The sequence below is a fragment of the Trachemys scripta genome, chromosome 2 (assembly GCF_013100865.1).
Source record: "Trachemys scripta elegans isolate TJP31775 chromosome 2, CAS_Tse_1.0, whole genome shotgun sequence".
NCBI classification, from domain to species: Eukaryota; Metazoa; Chordata; order Testudines; family Emydidae; genus Trachemys; species Trachemys scripta.
Genome location: NC_048299.1, coordinates 75,791,858 through 75,807,424, shown reverse-complemented (window position 1 = coordinate 75,807,424; position 15,567 = coordinate 75,791,858). Strand labels below are relative to the sequence as shown.

At 43.9% G+C, this 15,567-nt stretch overlaps 1 protein-coding gene across 1 annotated transcript in view; it reads left to right on the top strand.

The window, feature by feature from the left end:
* Window positions 1–1,537: 1,537 nt before the first annotated feature.
* The window catches only part of PIK3R4 (phosphoinositide-3-kinase regulatory subunit 4), a 32,618-nt gene continuing 18,588 nt past the window's right edge, over window positions 1,538–15,567 (top strand). The window contains exons 1-8 of the mRNA XM_034760903.1: window positions 1,538–1,678; window positions 2,834–3,606; window positions 4,964–5,097; window positions 5,237–5,819; window positions 9,489–9,623; window positions 12,314–12,535; window positions 13,591–13,764; window positions 14,831–14,976. Of these exons, the coding sequence (XP_034616794.1) occupies window positions 2,877–3,606; window positions 4,964–5,097; window positions 5,237–5,819; window positions 9,489–9,623; window positions 12,314–12,535; window positions 13,591–13,764; window positions 14,831–14,976 (2,124 nt within the window). The 5' untranslated portion in view covers window positions 1,538–1,678; window positions 2,834–2,876. The remainder of the gene's footprint in view (window positions 1,679–2,833; window positions 3,607–4,963; window positions 5,098–5,236; window positions 5,820–9,488; window positions 9,624–12,313; window positions 12,536–13,590; window positions 13,765–14,830; window positions 14,977–15,567) is intronic.

Here is a 15,567-nt window from a genome sequence, read left to right as displayed (position 1 = left end):
AGTTCAAATGACTTAATTACATGATGTCCAAGTATTTATGATTATACCCATCCACTCAAGAAAACAAGATACCCACATGTGACTAAATGCACCAATCAAAAGTCACAGTGTGGCAAGTTAAACAATACTGGGAAAAGTTTTGAAAGTGATTTTTTGATTAAACAAACATTTCAAAATATTGACATGCTTTCCCAAAATATTTCTATTTTGAGAAAGAAAAAGAAAAAGCCCCCCCCCTTTTTTTTTGCTGAAAAAGCTTTGCAGTCAAAACATTTTGACTAGCCCTTACTTATAAATGGTGCTGTGGAGACCAGTCGCTGCTGCTTTTTTGTTCCTCATTGCAAAGACTAGCAGAAGCAGAAGGGGCACTCTGAGAGGGGAAAAAAGGAGTAAAAGAGAGTTACAGAATCCTCAATCCCCAGAGAGAAGGGAAATTTTGCTGACTGTTAAAGTCTCTTCATCCTGTCTTGCTGGGGACTGGGGAGAGGTATTGTTAGCGTTACAGTCCCCCCGAAGGCTGGCGGAAGGACATTGTTAGGTGCGTTGTAATCTCTCTGCTCCATCCTCTCCCCCTAAGAAAAAGAAGAACAAGGACTTTGAAGGGTGTGTTACAGTCTCTCTCTGCAACATTGCCAATCCCACGTGTTCAAAAATCAATAGTTATGCTCCCGGTCATACACTTCCACATGGCAGGTGATAGGGTTGCTACTAGCAGGCCCAGCTCCTGTATCAGCTATAGACTAACTACAGAGCTTCTGTCTCACAGAGAGCTAGACACCAGATGAGTTCACTGTTGTACTGCTCTGGCAGCTCTGGGCTGAAGAGAGCTGAAATCAGGTATGTGACGCCTAACGGCCGAACAGTACCATACACTTTAGCGTGACCTTATATCCCACCTCTTCACACTTACGTTAGGCTCCAAAATAATGAGATTTAAAACAAAACAACAAACATGCTATAAGTGAAACAAATAACTTGGTATCTCACTTTTGAGCTTTCAAGGTTCACCTTCCCCAGCTTGTCTGAGCCGCCCCCAGGTAGGGTGACCAGATGTCCCGATTTTATAGGGACAGTCCCGATTTTGGGGTCTTTTTCTTATATAGGCTCCTATTACCCTCCACCCATTGTCCCGATTTTTCACACTTGCTGTCTGGTCACCCTACCCCCAGGGCCAGACCCCTTTTTGCAATGAAAGCTGAGAGCCTTCCCTCATCACAGGACTCCAGGAGCCGGGGCTTTTAGAACCACCCCACAGGGGGCCAGGGCAGGCGAGCTGGCAACACCCCCCCCCCCCCCCCTTGGCCAGGGGTTCGGTTCGGGGAAGGGGCTAATCCCGCCTCCGGGGGGGGGGTGTATGTCACGGGGCCGCCTGCTCTAGCTCGCCAGTCCCGCCCCCGCGGGCTGGGTGTCCCGCGCGCCACAGGCTGGCCGGGGGCGGGGCTTTGGCCGGGGGCTGCGGCCTGGCAGGGTCCCTGTAGCCGGAGCCCCCCCGCAGGCCTGAGGGGCGGTGACGGAGCCCAGCCGGATGTGAGCTCACAGCGCCGCCCCGCCCCCCTGCGTCATGGTTGCCGGTTCCGCGTAGCAGAGAGGTTCCCCAGAGGCGTCCCGGCCCCGGCTTCCTCCACCCCGCAGCCGGGGGCTCCCGGGTCCCCTCAGGCCCGGCGGGGGCGGCCCCCAGGTGAGTGACGGGGAGGGGTCGGTTGGTGTTTTCGCGGGTTCCTGTTCCACTTACCGCTGGGGGGGGATGTGTGTCGGGGGGGCTGTAGTAGCAGCAGTGAAGGCAATAGTGGGGGTGGGGATGCTGCCACGGGGGGCAGGGAGTATTGGGGAGGGAGATCAGGTGAGAGCAGGGTGATGGGGAGCTGGGTGGGGTGGAGATGCTCCCAGGGGGGGGGGCGTGTTGGGGAGGGGTCAAGTGGGAGCTGGGTGGGGATGCTGCCAGAGCTGGGTCCGGTAGGCGCTGGCTGAGATGGGGGGTTGCTGCCAGAGGAGAGTATTGGGGAGTGGATCAGGTGAGACTTGGGTGGGGTATCACATGGGAGAGGAGTGTAGGTCATGCCTGATATGAGCACAGGGTGGGGGGGGAGGAGGTGACTCTGGAAATCAAATCTAATAGAGACACTAAACCTTGTTTAGTCTGGCGCACATTCCAGCCCTGCTTCTTCAGGCAGGATTGACCATGAATGTTCCAATGGGCTCCCTTTGTTCTCTCATTCTTTGTGCCTGGCTTGTTGCAAATGTCCCAAAGGATGAAGCTTCCTTCCGTAGATTAATCTCTAATTCACTGACTGAGGGAGTAGCTGTCGGATGTGGGTAGGAATGTTGATCCCTTTAGACCCTAGGGCTTTCCAGACACATCAGTGCAGTTGCCAGTATTGTCCCTGGAGAGTCTAGGCCACATTTGCTCCTGGAATAAGTGGTTTTTGACTTCAGTGGGAGATACACTTGCTCATGCCAGGGCAGAACTTGGTCCAGCATAGCTGTCAACCAAACTCTGGTTTCATTGCGCAAGGAAAGGCCAAATCCTGGGCTCATCAAAGGGAGCAATGAGGGTGGAGCTGTATTAAGTGTTTCTCAAAAATAATGGGAAACACACAAAGAAAACAAGTACAGTACTACAGGAGTATGAACTATGAATAAAAAGGCAAGGAACAGCTTTCAGTCCTAGGAGCTATTAAATAGCTGCCACGTTCCACTCCAGAGTAGAAATGGCTGCATTTGTGTGTCATTTGAAATGATTTCTACATGACTCTACCTTTTGTAAATAATATTTAGATACTTTGAGGTGAAAGACACTATAGAAATATAAGATAGTATTTGAATTGTTTTCTAGGTGCAGTTGTGAAGTGCTGACTCCTACAATAGGAGGTGCCATCATGGGGAATCAGCTGGCTGGCATTGCCCCGTCTCAGATCCTGTCTGTGGACAGCTATTTCTCAGACATCCATGACTTTGAATATGACAAAAGCCTGGGGAGTACTCGGTTTTTTAAAGTTGCCCGGGCCAAGCACAGGGAAGGCCTGGTGGTTGTGAAGGTATTTGCAATTCAGGATCCAACTTTACCACTAACTAGCTACAAGCAAGAGCTAGAGGAGTTGAAGATAAGGCTGCACTCTGCACAGAACTGTCTTCCCTTTCAGAAGGCCACTTTGTCTGAAAAAGCAGCTATGCTCTTCAGACAGTATGTGAGGGACAATCTTTATGATCGAATCAGTACTAGACCATTCCTAAATAACATTGAAAAGAGGTGGATAGCCTTCCAGATCTTGACTGCTGTGGACCAAGCACACAAGTCTGGAGTGCGTCATGGGGACATCAAAACTGAAAACGTTATGGTGACTAGCTGGAACTGGGTGCTTCTAACTGACTTTGCCAGTTTTAAACCAACTTATCTTCCTGAGGACAATCCTGCTGACTTCAATTATTTCTTTGACACATCGCGTAGAAGGACTTGTTATATTGCCCCTGAGCGCTTTGTTGATGGCAGTATGTTTTCTACAGAGTTGGAGAACATGAAAGATCCTTCAATGCCACTGGTAGACTTGGCAAACAGCAATCAGCGAACCAGAGGAGAATTGAAACGTGCAATGGATATCTTTTCTGCAGGTATTGGGGTGATCATCCGAGAACTATACATGATTTATAGTTTTGCATCAACTGGGTAGGGATTTTTTATAAGAAGAAGCTTAAAGAATTTAGGGAGATTGGAGGGAGGCGGGGGGAACAAAACAACCCCTCCACCCCAACTTTAGTATTGACCCCAGAGCCTTCTAGTCACAGGATAAGTACTGTACAAAATCTATATATTTTTGTGCAATATAAAACCTTACAAAGGCACTCTGCTACCGTGGTGATGTATCTGAGCAGTGGATCTGCAAATTGCCACGCTAATGTGCTTCAACTATGGTCTCGAGAGACCACCTGGAAAGGTTTATTCTCTGTTCGTTTTTCTTTTTTGTGTAACTAGGGATCTGAATTTAAAAATCTATGGCCCTAATCCTGCAGTGTGATCCACATGGGCAGATATCTGTGGAGCCCTATTGACTCTAGTGGGATTCTGCCCAAGTGGATTAAATTGCAGGATTGGTATTCAAGTCTTTGAAAAGAATACTTTTGTAGTTCTGTGTACGCAACATGACCTAATAATTGTGTTTATTTGGCAATCTTGGGTGGTTTCTGCCCCAATCTTAATGTTACTGCTCAAAATATCCTAAAATAAGTAAGGTTGTATGTCTATGCTGCAATTCGACACCAGTGGCTGGCCTGGCTCGGGCTCGCAGGTTTCAGGCTGTGGGGTTATTTAACTCTGATGCAGGCATTCCAGCCCTGGCTGCAGCTCGAGCTGGGAGACCCTATCTCAGAGGATCTTAGAGCCTGGTCCCAGCCCAAGTCTGGACATCTACACTGCAATTAAACAGCCCGAGCCTGGGGAGCCCAAGTCTGCTGGCATAGGCCAGCCACTGGTGTCTAACTGCAGTGTAGACATACCCATAGTTGACAAACACCATCACTGAGCATCACCACAGAAGCAGAGGTCCTTCAGTCACTTCCTGAGGAGGGCTGGTTACTCTGTGCTTTCTTGGTTGGTTGGTTAGTTACTCTGCCACATGACAGTGATGTGGTTTCCTTTTCTGGTCTTGCTTCAAGCACCTGCCAGCTAAAAAATGCAAGTGCTTTATGTTACTTCATGCTACCACCCTATGGCTGTTGAAATATATGAAATATACTTCTAAGATGTTGTACTCTTGAAATGTAGGGATCATGTTTTAAAGCAACTGTGGGGGTTTTCTTGATACAGAGATTAGGTTTATAAACTTAAAATAGCTCTTTGGACACACTCTTTTATCCCTTTAGATTTTTGTATTCAGTTGAATTGTGTAAAACTTATTTTTGTTTTTGCATTGACAGCAAAGGAGGAGTATCTATTTTGTAATGCTCAGACACCATATTTGATATTTTTCAGGCTGTGTAATAGCAGAGCTCTTCACAGAAGGTGTACCACTGTTTGACTTATCTCAGCTTTTGGCCTATAGAAATGGTCTTTTCTCCCCTGATCAAGTCCTGAACAAAATTGAAGATCGCAGTATCAGAGAACTGGTAAATAACACTGCATTCTGTAGAGCCCTCTTATTTCTTCTGCTTTTGGTTTTGACTGCTTTGGGGATAACTTATCATTCATTTCTAAACCTTGTAATCTTTTTCTCCCACTCTCCCTCCACCCCCTGCCTCTCTGCAGGTCACTCAGATGATCCACTGTGAGCCGGATAAACGTTTAGGAGCAGATGATTACTTAAAACAACAACGTAACAATGCATTTCCTGAAATATTTTACACCTTTCTCCAGCCTTACATGGCACAGTTTGCCAAGGAAACATTCCTATCCGCAGATGAGCGTATACTTGTCATACGTAAAGATCTGGACAACATTATTCATAATCTCTGTGGACATGATCGAACAGAGAAAGCAGAGGGAGAGACAAAAGAGAATGGGCTAGTTGTTCTAGTGTCTGTGATAACTTCCTGTTTACAGACTCTCAAATACTGTGATTCAAAACTGGCTGCTTTGGAACTGATTCTGCATTTAGCACCAAGATTAAGTGTGGAGATTCTGCTGGATCGTATTATGCCTTATCTATTACATTTCAGCAATGACTCTGTGCCTAGGGTGAGGGCAGAAGCTGTGAGGACACTGACTAAAGTTCTTGCTCTTGTCAAGGAGGTGCCACGCAATGATATCAATATTTACCCAGAATACATTTTGCCAGGCATAGCACATTTAGCCCAAGATGAAGCCACTATTGTCAGACTGGCATATGCTGGTAAGAGGGAAACATACCTTCAGTTTTTCTTGATCCCCACTTATATATTCTCCATTGTCTTGAAAGCTTTAGACCACATGGTGTCATGTGAAATGCTCAGGGAGATTAGAGGCTATAAAAAAAAAAAAAGAGGATTTCAACTATCCCATATTGACTGGGTACAGGATGGGATGCCGAGATAAAGTTTCTTGACACCTTAAAAGACTGCTTCTTGGAGCAGCTAGTCCTGGAACCCACAAGAGGAGAGCCCAATTCTTGATTTAGTCCTAAGTGGAGCACATGATCTGGTCCAAGAGGTGAATATAGCTGGACCGCTTGGTAATAGTGACCATAATATAATTTAATTAAACATCTCTGTGGCAGGGAAAACACCACAGCAGCCTAACACGGTAGCGTTTAATTTCAGAAAGGGGAGCTACACAAAAATGAGGAAGTTAAACAGAAATTAAAAAGTACAGTACCAAAAGTGAAATCCCTGTAAGCTGCACAGAAACTTTTTAAAGATACCATAATAGAGGCTCAACTTTAAATGTATACCCCAAATTCAAAAACATAGTAAGAGAACCAAAAACGTGCCACTGTTGCTAACCAACAAAGTAAAAGAAGCAGTGAGAGGCAAAAAGGCATCCTTTAAAAAGGAAGTTAAATCCTAGTGAGGAAAATAGAAAGGAATATAAACTCTGTCAAGTGAAGTGTAAAAATATAATTAGGAAGGCCAAAAAAGAATTTGAAGAACAACTAGCCAAAGACTCAAAAAATAATAGCAAAAAATTCTTTAAGTATATTAGAAGCAGGAAGCCTAAATAACCAGTGGGGCCACTGGATGATGGAGATACTAAAGGAGCACCCAAGGACGATAAGGCCATTGTGGAGAAACTAAATGAATTCTTTGCTTCGGTCTTCACGGCTGATGACGTGAGGGAGATTCCCAAACCTGAGCCATTCTTTTTAAGTGACAGATATGAGGAACTGGCCCAGATGCATTAGAGAAGGTTTTGGAACAAATTGATAAACTAAAGAGTAATAAGTCACCAGGACTAGATGGTATTCACCCAAGAGCTCTGCAATTTCACATTTGAGTTCCTTCAGAACTACTAACTGCGGTTTGTAACCTATCATTTAAATCAGCTTCTCTACTAAATGACTGGAGGATAGCTATTGTGACACCAATTTTTAAAAAGGGCTCCAGAGATGAGCCTGGTAATTACAGGTCAGTAAGCCTGACTTCAGTACCGGGCAAGCTGGTTGAAATTCTAGTAAAGAACAGAATTGTCAGACACATAGATGAACATAATTTGTTGGGGAAGAGTCAACATGGTTTTTGAGTAAAGGGAAATCATGCCTCATCAAACTACTAGAATTATTTGAGGGATCAACAAATGTGGACAAGGGGGGATCCAATGGATATAGTATACTTAGATTTTCAGAAAGCCTTTGAGAAGGTCTCGCACCATAGGCTCTTAAGTAAGCTGTCATGGGATGAAAGGGAAGGTTCTCTCATGGATTGATAACTGGTTAAAAGATAGGAAACAAAAAGTAGGAATAAATGGTCAGTTTTCAGAATGGAGAGTGGTAAATAGTGGTGTCCCCCAGGGGTCTGTAATGGGACCAGTACTGTTCAATATATTCATAAATGATCTGGAAAAAGGGGTAAACAGTGACGTGGCAAAATTTGCCGATGATACAAAACTATTCAAGATAGTTAAGTTCAAAGCAGACTGTGAAGAGCTACAAAGGGATCTCACAAAACTGAGTGACTAGGCAACAAAATGGCAATTCAATGTTGATAAATGCAAAGTAATGCACATTGAAAAACAATCCCAACTATACATATAAAATGATGGGATCTAAATGAGCTGTTACTGCTCAAGAGAGAGATCTTGGCATCATTGAGTGGATGTTTTCAGAGAAGTATCCATAATGTGCAGAGGCAGTCAAAAAAGCTAATAGAATGTTGGGTATTATTAAGAAAGGGATAGATAATAAGACAGAAAATATCACATTGCTGCTATATAAATCCATGGTACGCCCACATCTTGAATCCGGTGTGCAGATGTGGTTGCCCCATCTCAAAAAAGATTATATTGGAATTGGGAAAGGTTCAAAAAAGGGCAACAAAATGATTAGGGGTATAGAACAGCTTCCATACAAGGATTGATTAATAAGACTGGGACTTTTCAGTTTGTAAAAGAGATGACTAAAGGGGGATATGATAGAGGTCTATAAAATAATGACTGGTGAGGAGAAAGTAAATAAGGAAGTGTTATTTACTCTCTCATAACAAGAACTAGGAGTCACCAAATGAAATGAATAGGCAGTACGTTTAAAACAAACAAAAGAAAATATTTCTTCACAGAACGCAAAGTCAACCTTATGTTGTGAAGACCAAGACTATACAGGTTTCAAAAAAGAACTAGATAAATTCATGGAGGATAGGTCCATCAATGGCTATTATCCAGGATGGGCAGAGATGGTGTCCCTAACTTCTGTTTGCCAGAAGCTGGGATGGGCAACGGGATAGATCACTTGATGATTACCTGTTCTGTTCATTCCCTCTGGGGCACCTGGCATTGGTCACTGCCAGAAGACAGGATCCTGGGCAAGATGGACCTTTGGTCTGATCCAGTATGGCCGTTCTTATGTTCATAAATGAAGTTGCTGTTGATTTTAGTGGGAGTTTCATGCTTTTAAGTGTAAAAGTTTGTCAGCAGCACTATCAGTGCTCACTACTTTAGGTGACATAACTTTTTGGTAGAAACTACTCTTTTATTTCAGTTGTACATGCAAAGCCATATAATGTTTTCTAATAAAGCAGCTTGTAGAATGTTGCATATTGGTAATGTCAGTATTCCTTTGCCAGAGCTGGATTGAGGCCCTAGGAACACTACAGCCCAGGGCTCCTTGTGGCAGGAGAGGCAAGGCCCCCCCACCACCTCAGAGTGGCAACAAGGACCTTTGGAAGCACTAAAGGCAGCAACAGTGAACCCCTCTTTCCCCAGAGAGGCAGGAATGGTAACAAGGGAAGTTCTCAGTACTTACCCCAACAGTCAGGCTGTATCTGGGTGGGTAAGCAGGGCCTGCTGCACTCTTCTGCCATACCCAGGCTTTGTGGTCTTGTTTTTAAAGGTGAGTTAACTGATTGTCAATTAACTCGAGTTAACCAAGCTGATAGTAAATGCTAGTCTAGACATTCTACAAAGGTTTGTGTTTTACCCACAAACATTCATGTCCCTGAACAAATTTGTTGTGATGCAAGCACTTACTATCCTGTTGGTTAATTTGAATTTAATGGCATTTAATTCTATCAGGTTATTAATCATTAGCCTGAGGTTGGGTGACCTGTTGGGCTAGTCTATTAGCTTTTTCGTTCTGTAAAAATAGTTCTGCTTATGTTATCAATGAACCTGGTTTCGTTTTAACTTCTTCATTTCTTCTCCAACTTCTCAGATCACTAAAGTACCACACAGTTTGATTCACCTGGCAGTTTTACTGGAGCTACAATTGCAGGAATGTTCCAGGTCACATTGTGTTGGCAGAGAATATAGTATAGCATTTGCCCACAGTGCCTGGTTCTTGTCAGTAGTAGTAATTCTTTCCATCTGCAAGCACCAGATTTACACAGTTTAAAATGGAAAAAAAAATTATGGTTGTAAATGTTTATCATTACAGAAAACATAGCACTGTTAGCAGAAACGGCTCTGAGATTTCTGGAATTAGTACAGCTGAAAAATCTGAACATGGAAAATGAGCCGACCAGTGAAGAAATGGATGAAGTGTCACATCCCAGTGAAAACTATGACACAGGTAATGTAACTTATGTATGGGTTGCTTACTTATGGGTCAAAGCCTGTAGTGCTGAATTCTTACATTTTCTGTTGTTTTCAATTCTGGGTGCTCATTATTAAGGCTAAGATTTTGTTACAGAGATTTTTAGTAAAAATCACAGACAGGTCACGGGCAAAAAAAGAAAAATTAATGGAAGCTGTGACCTGTCTGTGACTTTACTAAAAATATCAGTGACAAAATGAGGATCTCTGGGGTCCCCACACTGCCACAAGCGGGGCAGCTGCGCAGGGGCTAGGAGCTGCCTGCAGCAGCTGGGGGCTGCGGGGCACCCCTGCTGATTGCAGCCCCAGGGTTCCCCCGCTGCCTGTGGGGCCAAGAGCTGTGGGGTGCCCCCGCCTCCCAGGTCAGCCAGGAGCTGCGGGCAGGATGGCAAGCTATATGGGCCCATGCTCCAACAATATTCAGGGCGCGGGGGCCCGGCTCCACTAATGTTCGGGGCCAGGTCTCTCCCCCACCCCTGCCTGCCGCCACTGAGTGTCCCTGCCTGCCTCCACTGAGTGTCCCTGCCTGTGCCCTGGAAAGTGGGTGGCTGCCCACTGCAGCTCCACACTGCACTCAGCTCTGCTGGCTCCTGGCATCAGTTGCTGCTGCAGGGTCCTAGTGCCCTCCCCCCCCCAACCACTAGTGCTAGGGCAGGCTGACCCTGACCCTAATCCTGCCCTTCTGCCTCGGACGGACCCTCCACTAGCACAGGAGCTCCCCCACCCAGAGTCACCGCTCCTGCCTCACGCTGGGCAAGGGCAGCCCCATTCCCCACCCCCAGTGAGTCTATAGTGAGGGGCAGCAGTAGGAGGATTTGCCCACTTGATGGCAGTCCTGCCCCCGCATCCACCACAGAGGGAGGCAAGGGGGCTTCCTGGACCTGAGAGGGGTCCTAGGAGCATGTGCAGTGACAATGGTGCGAGGTGAGTGTGCTGCCGGAGGGGAGAGGGTTGGGGGGGGTTGCGTGCACCCCAAACCCCTCATCCGTGGCCCTACCCCACCCCAGAGCCCGCACCCCCAGCCAGACCCTCATCCCCTCTGCACTCCAACCCTCTGCCCTAGCCCTCCTGCACCATGAACCCCTCATCCTTCACCCTACCCCTCTGCCCAAGCCCCTCCCATACCCCAAACCCTCATCCTCAGCCCCACCCCAGAGCCCTCACAGTTTTACATTATTTTAAAAGATATATATCGGGTTACAAGACAGGTGTGTGTGTGGGGGGGGGACTTGGACTCGTTCTGGGTGCTGCGGGGTTCACCCGGGGTGGTGGGGGATCCTGCAGCTCTCGACCACACAGGCTGAAGTCACGTAGGTCCCTGGAAGTCATGGATTCTGTGACTTCCACGACCAGATCATAGCCTTACTCAATATCTCTTGGGGCTTGGCCCTGTATTATCAAGTTCCATCTAATAGTTAGGAAATTCTTTGTAAAATTACACATTTATTTAAACCATAGACTAGAAATACCCAAGCACATGACTTGGCAATGAATGGTTATAGTGGTTTACCATTTTAGAGCACTCTTTGTAGCTTGGGGATAATTGCTCACTTATTTAATGAAACTGGAAATCTCTGATTTCTTTCAATGCTGCTTATTTATCTCTATATTCCTAAAAGATAATCCGTCCAGATTGTTAAAAATACACAACCTGAACTCTGCCATCAGTTTAGGAAAGGTAAAGCTACTGACAAGCAAGTGAATTTTCAATTACTCTGTTGCCACAAAGCATTTTGTGTTCGCTGTTGAACCATTGTCTCTAAGGCCTGGTCTACACTGGAGTGGGGGGGCTACTTTGGCCTAAGTTACACAACTTCAGCTATGAAAATAGTGTAGCTGAAGTTGACGTACTTAGAGCTACTTACCACAGTTTCTTCGCTGCGGTAGGTCAACTGCTGACGCTCCCCTGTCGACTCCGCCTACGCTTCTTGCTCTGGTGGAATACTGGAGTCGATGGGAGAGTGCTTGGCGGTCGATATATCGCGTCTTCACTAGACACGATAAATCGACCCCCTGCTGGATCAGTCGCTACAGAGGTAAGTGTAGACCTGCCCTAAGGGTATGTCTACACAGCAAAGAAAAACCCACGGCTGGCCCATGCCAGCCGACTCGGGCTTGCAGGGCTGTTTCATTGCCGTGTAGACTTCTGCGCTCAGGCTGGAGCCCAAGCTCTGAGACTCTTCCACTCCTCATGGTCCTAGAGTCTGGGCTTCAGCCCGAGTCTGGAAAACCACGCAGCAATGAAACAGCCCCGCAGCCTGAGCCCCATGAGCCGGAGTCAGCTGACACAGGCCAACCGCGGGTTTTTTTGTCTGTGTAGACATACTCTAATTGACTCATTTTGATGCTTTCCCACATCCTTACTTCAGCCATAAGTGCGATAAGTGGATCACCTCAATGGAAGCACAGACTAGATTGTTTGGGGTATGTTTTTATCCATATCAGTGAAATACGCTTCTATGGCTTCCCCAGTTCTATCAATTCAGAGCCTGAGTATGAATCCATTTATAAGCATGGCTTCAGAATCCTAGTCATTCTGTTGCATTACTGTTTCACCGAGTCAGCTGTCCTTCAGAATTGCATATTATTTTAATTAATTTTATGGTGGCTGACAAATACACGTTTTGTTTCATGTTGACTCAATTTTCTATTGTGTGTCTCTTGCAGAGCTTCAGGCTTTGCATGAAATGGTCCAGCAAAAAGTTGTTACTCTGCTGAGTGACCCAGAAAACATTGTAAAACAGACGCTAATGGAAAATGGAATAACACGTCTCTGTGTCTTCTTTGGACGTCAAAAAGCCAATGATGTCCTCCTATCTCATATGATCACCTTCCTGAATGATAAGAATGACTGGCATCTTCGGGGAGCTTTCTTTGACAGCATAGTTGGTAAGTACTCGGTTTCTTGGCTGAAACATGCTTAGATGTAATCAGTTAATTGAATACACTGCTGCAGGTTCATACAGATTTTTACAGTCACAGAAGAGGGCTTCTCCTGTAGAGATTTTAGTAACTCTGACATAGAGGCAAGCAATTTAATGCTCATGCATGTCTTTTTATTTCTTTTTGGTAGCAGGATGGAGTGATTTAAATCAAGACCTTTTAAATCTGTTGAATAAAAAAATTGATTTAGGTGAGGTCGAGGCTGTGTAAAACTAATATGAAAATTTGTGCAGCTGCAACTTTAGATTAAAATTTATAATGAACTTAACTGTAAATGCTGTTTTGTTTCTTTTTAAAAAGTATCGTATTTGAATTACACAAAACTGTTAGCTCCCTCCCCCCAAAAAATTGGGTTAAGCAGATAGAGAGCTTTATTTGCATGAATAATCCCATTCACTTCAATAGGATTATTCATGTGCTTAAATGTGTTTGCAGCACCAGCGGGCTAAAATTGTATTTTTATTAAACTTTTCTGAGTGGCATAAAATCTCTCATTTCAAAACAAAATTGGTTCCTTGTTAACAGTTAAAAGTTATTTAGTCTTTCCGTACATTAACAAAGTTATTGCCAACTTTGTTATACACACAGACCCAAATGTTCAAAAATAGGGACTGCAAGTTAGGTGCCTAGGTATGTGTTTAAGAGCCTAAGTAATTTTAAGGGCACAAGTTTCTTTGGCTTCCAACTGCAAACACTGATGGAGGAGAGTAGCCTGAAGTATGAAGCATTTCAGCTTTCTTGATTTTTGTGGAGGTTCAGTATGGCCCTGATGTTGCACCATTGAAGTTATTGTGAGTTTTGCCTTTGCCTTTTGCAAATATAGCATGAGCTTATCATTTTTGTGTTTGAATTTGTGGTGTTCTGCCCCCGCCCCCACACAAATGATCAAATCACTTCCAGGAAGATGTGGACTGCCTTTGTATATAGTGTTTGTTACCCAGCTGTCTTAGCTTTTTGGGGGTGTTACCTTGCCCATTACAATAACACTTTATGGCTTTTAGGTGTTGCTGCTTATGTTGGCTGGCAAAGCTCATCAATTTTAAAACCTCTACTCCAGCAAGGTCTCAGTGATGCTGAAGAATTTGTCATTTTTAAGGCCCTCAATGCTCTTACCTGTATGTGCCAGTTAGGGCTGTTGCAGAAACCACACATCTATGAATTTGCTTGTGATATAGGTAAGTTTAAAAAAATGCTCAAAATATCTTGGTTTTTCTACAGAAAATCTTAATTCTGTAGTTTCACTATTAGCTTAGTTATCCATTATATGATCCTACCTCAAATTTCTTTAGGTTCTGGTGGGAATTATTTTCCTAACTTTTAATAAGCTGTTGCTAATGCAATAACAAGTTGCTTAGAATTCTAAAATAACCACTTTGATTAAACAAATAATCTGAAGTGGATATTAGGGTGTAAAATATCAATTAAAATCCAGATTCACTTGGATTAGAACTTTGTTTGTAATCAATACTTCCAGTAGAAGTGCTGCCAAAATTAAGGTCAGGACTCACTTTCTGCTTAAATAAATTTACCAACCTGAAACTTTAACTGTCAGTTTCAGATGATTAAATAAGAAATAACCTGTTGGCTACAGCAAAGAACATTTATGTGAAATATTTAGTAAAAACTGGATTATACAAGGGAATAAGCTGCCAAAGAAGGTTCTAGAATAATTTGAAATTTATAATTGTTAGATTTGCACAATCATTAGAAATGTTTAAGGCTGTAACTGAAATATTTGGGGAAACTTTAGAGAGGACTGTCTGCCTTGCCATGATTCAGGGGACTAGGTTACATGACTCAGAGACTCATACTTCCCAAACAATTGTGGTGATGTTCCCCCATCTTATTTTTTAAGAGTGCATGCAGAATTTCCCCCAATTTTTTTCATTTATTTTCCCTCTATTATTCTGGAGCTGACTCCCTTCTCGAGTCTGCCACTAGTGCTCTTCCAGCATAGGATGTTGGTCCTTAGTGAGGGCCTTGATCCTCAAAGCTATTTAGGACACCTAAGTTAAAATCAGAGGGAGTTACATGCCTTTGAGGATTTGGGCCCAAGTGCCTGTTCTGAAGCTCATTGACTTCAGGCCCCATCTGTGAAATCTTTGGTACTTTGGAGGAGGAGGGACTGAATTTGGGGAGGGGAAATGAGGATCTCCATCTGGCAAATACAGGACAGTCCTGTCTCTTCAATTTGAAATGATACATTTTTTAACTTTTTTTTTTTTTTTTTTTCTCCCCCAGCGCCCTTCCTATGCCATCCAAACCTTTGGATACGTTATGGGGCAGTAGGATTTATCACTGTGGTAGCACAGCACTTAAATATTGCTGATGTCTACTGCAAGCTAATGCCTTATCTCCATCCTTTTATCACTCAGCCGATAATACAGGTAATTGATTACATAATGACATGAATATATACTGTATGTTCATAAATTTAGATCTGTCTTTGCAATAATATCTGTTTTTTTTAAAAAAAAAAAAAGTTTCATGTTCACTCCATTGCCAGTCTATCAACATCTGCTACAAGAGGTCAGAAAATTGAACTGCTCCTAACTGAGCATCTGATTAGTTTCCTAATCTGAAAACTGAATTGAAATTTTTAAAATTTTTAAAGGACAATATCACTTCAAACTTCATCCAAATAATAGAAGTTTTTACAACATCTAAGATCGATAGAATCATTTTTGAACAAAGCATTTCCTTGCAGTGTTTGCAGCCAAGTTACTGTAGCATTGTGCTAGTGCATAGGAACCTGAAAGTGATTATAAACTGCCCATAAAAACTGCTATGGGTAATTTTTTTTTAAGACCAATGATTCATGTGCAAAAGTGCAAGCAAGGTCTATTGTGTGCATATAGCTATGTGCACTTGGGTCTCAGTCCAGTAAGATGCTGAGCATTCTGGCCCTGATCCAGAAAATCATTAAAATATATGCTTAACTTTAAGTACAGTAGTAGTCCTGTTGACTTCAGCTAGCT